At 43.0% G+C, this 2,913-nt stretch overlaps 1 protein-coding gene across 1 annotated transcript; it reads left to right on the top strand.

The window, feature by feature from the left end:
• The first annotated feature begins 1,556 nt into the window (after window positions 1-1,556).
• Window positions 1,557-2,705, top strand: LOC130928650 (uncharacterized). The gene is made up of 3 exons (XM_057855374.1): window positions 1,557-1,784; window positions 1,901-2,203; window positions 2,341-2,705. The coding sequence occupies exons 1-3, from the start codon at window positions 1,568-1,570 to the stop codon at window positions 2,703-2,705; spliced, it is 885 nt and encodes a 294-aa protein (XP_057711357.1). The 5' UTR covers window positions 1,557-1,567.
• The last annotated feature ends 208 nt before the right edge of the window (window positions 2,706-2,913 follow it).

Genomic DNA, 2,913 nt, shown 5'->3' with positions numbered 1-2,913 from the left:
TGGTTAAAATGGTTTTACTCCCTAAATTTCTCTGTTTCAACACATTCCGATTTTTTTAAGGAAATCCTTTTTTCACAATCTAGATAAATTAATTTCTACATTTCTATGGCCGGACAAGCACCCCCGTATTAACAAAACAATACTGCGGTTGCCTAAGAATCAGGGAGGCCTTGCTCTTCTGAATTTTATTCTTTATTACTGGGCATGTAATATTGTCAAAATAAATAATTGGCTGTCGGGAGACACAGACTTGTGTCCCTCATGGGCCCAGCTTGAGTTAAGATCCTCTAGGTTGTCGCTGAAGTCTCGCCTAACTGCAAAGCTTCCTTTAAAGATTCGCCATATTTCCCAAAACCTTGTTGCCATCAATTCATTAAAAATTTGGATTCAGTTTCATAAAAACTATGGTCTGGTAGATCCTTCAATTCTTGCACCAATAGCAAAAAATCATTCATTCCCTCCTTCTAACCTCGATCCCACCTTTGGGAATTGGCGCAACAGAGGCCTGATAAATATTCGAGACCTATACGTTGACGGCCACTTTATGAATTTCGAAGAGCTATCGAAGAAATTCAACCTACCTCAATCCCACTTCTACCGTTTTTTACGAATTAGGCACTTCGTCCAATCTACCTATCCAAATTTTCCCAATCAGCCACCAACCTCTTTGATTGATTCTTTGCTTAACCTCGACCATGCCCATAGACCAGGGGTCCCCAACCTATTCCACTAAGGCACACTGTGGGTGCAGGATTTCATTCTTACCAAACAAGATGACAACACTTTTTCCCCAATCTGGTGTTTTACAAGTGCAATCAGTTGATTGCAGTCAGGTGTGGCTTGTTTTAGCAGAAGCCTCATTGGTTCAACTGTCTCTGCTGGAAAAAAAACCAGGACCCACAGTGTGCCTTGAGGACTGGGTTGAAAACCCCTGCCATAGACAAACCATCTCATTCATCTTTAATTCCTCTGACTATCAGAGTCATCTATATACTCACTCTTTAAAACAGAAGTGGGAGGACAAGATCGGGACTGCAATATCGGACAATCGTTGGAAGCAGATTTGTAAGCTGGCCCATTCCTCCTCCATTTGTGCCAGACATGGTCTATTGCAATGCAAAGTAGTTTTCAGAGTACACTACACTAATGCTCGACTCGCAAAAATTTACCCCACTACCCCTGACTGCTGCAATAGATGTAAACAATCACCTGCCGATCATACACATATGTTTTGGTCCTGTCCCAGTCTCACTGGTTTCTGGCGGCAGATCTTTGAAACTTTGGAAACCGTGTCTGGCACAAACCTGGGGAACGACCCATACATAGCACTTTTTGGTTGCCCTCCTCTGTCACTTGTTTTATCTGCACCGACACGCTATGTAATTGCTTTTACGACCCTATTAGCGAGACGGCTCATTTTATTCAAGTGGAAACATGCACATCCCCCATCTTACAATAGGAGGGTTTCACGTGACGTCACAGCGCTGCCTTGTGAGAGCGCCAAAATCAGATGGAGGGCAGGAAGTGAAGTACCGCTATTTAGAAACAGGGTTTGTCGTCTGGAAAAATGCCAATGTTCTGTGTTGCTTACGGTTGCTCCAATCGTTCTAACCGAGAAAAAGAAAAGAAGTTTTTTAGAGTGCCAAAGATTGTCGTCCACAAAGGTGAGAGATGTAAAAAGCTCACAAAACAACGCCGTAAAAAGTGGATTGCAAACTTACGTCTGCTGTCGAGGGGAGCTGAGTCTGCTAATGCCCGTGTCTGCTCCGACCACTTCGTCAGAGGTATGTTAGCCAGCCGACTTGCTTTTTGTGGTTGTGCTTATAAGACATTAGGTTGTTGTTAGTAGTGATCTGTTAATTACCGGTGGTGTAATATAGACTTATTTGGGACTTTTTAGGCTGCCCCAGCGCTTTGGGTGAGGTTGACTCGGTAGACTGGGCTCCGACGGTCAACCTCGGTTACCAAAAAATTAAGTCCAAATCAGAGGCATCCCTGAAACGAGAGCATAGGATGAAACTCAAGGAAGACCAACAGCGACGGTCGGAATGTGCAGAGGCTATGTTGGATCTACAACAGACAGCTGACAGCCCGAGTATGAGCCCGGACCTGAGGCAGACAGCTGCGAACTCAAAACCGATGCAGCTAGCTGACAACTCACAATCAGAGGACATCAGTGGGAATGGGACATTAAATAATCTAGGTAAATTATTGCAGTCCTACTAAGGTGTGTAAACAGCATTAATATCAAATATTACAAATGTGATTGACAGCAGATTAAGACTGTCAAACTTGTATATTCATGAATTAACTAATATGGTCCCCACTGCTATATTGCAGGCTATGCAGATGCCGGATGCCAGACTGAGCTAACAATGGATGACATCAAGAAGATGGAGGATGTTCTGGCACAAAACACAACAGAGTTGAGTGATCTTAGGACCAAGGCACTGGACACGCAGTTCAACCAGGAGTCCTTTGAAAAAAACGAAGAGAAGACAAAATTCTACACAGGGCTCCCCAATTTCTTAGTTTTAATTCAGATATTTGAACTGTGTAAGCCTTACATCACCTGTGGACCCATGTCTGTGCTGCCTAAATTTGAGCAATTCATTTTAGTTTTGATGAGGCTGAGACTAAATCTCCCACTGAAAGATTTAGCTTTCAGGTTCAGGATCTCTCTGCCCACTGCTTCTAGAGTTTAGCATAAAGTAATTGACATACTTCATCAAAGGTTAGAATTTCAAATTGAGTGGCCAGAGCGACATGTACTAAAAGACACAATGCCAATGGCATTCAGACAGGCATTTGGACATAGAGTTGCTGTAATAGTTGACTGTTTCGAAGTTTTTATTGAGAGGCCCTCCAATTTACTCGCCCAAGCACAAACATGGTCAAATTACAAACATCACC

The sequence above is a fragment of the Corythoichthys intestinalis genome, chromosome 13 (assembly GCF_030265065.1).
Source record: "Corythoichthys intestinalis isolate RoL2023-P3 chromosome 13, ASM3026506v1, whole genome shotgun sequence".
Lineage (NCBI taxonomy): Eukaryota > Metazoa > Chordata > Actinopteri > Syngnathiformes > Syngnathidae > Corythoichthys > Corythoichthys intestinalis.
This window is presented reverse-complemented; position numbering and strand designations above follow the sequence as displayed.

Bases quoted from the DNA above. Each gene is read 5' to 3' on its own strand.
- LOC130928650 (XM_057855374.1), top strand. From the start codon at position 1,568: ATGCCAATGTTCTGTGTTGCTTACGGTTGCTCCAATCGTTCTAACCGA. The intron at 1,785-1,900 runs GTATGTTAGCCA...GGGACTTTTTAG, and splicing joins CTCCGACCACTTCGTCAGAG to GCTGCCCCAGCGCTTTGGGT. The intron at 2,204-2,340 runs GTAAATTATTGC...GCTATATTGCAG, and splicing joins TGGGACATTAAATAATCTAG to GCTATGCAGATGCCGGATGC.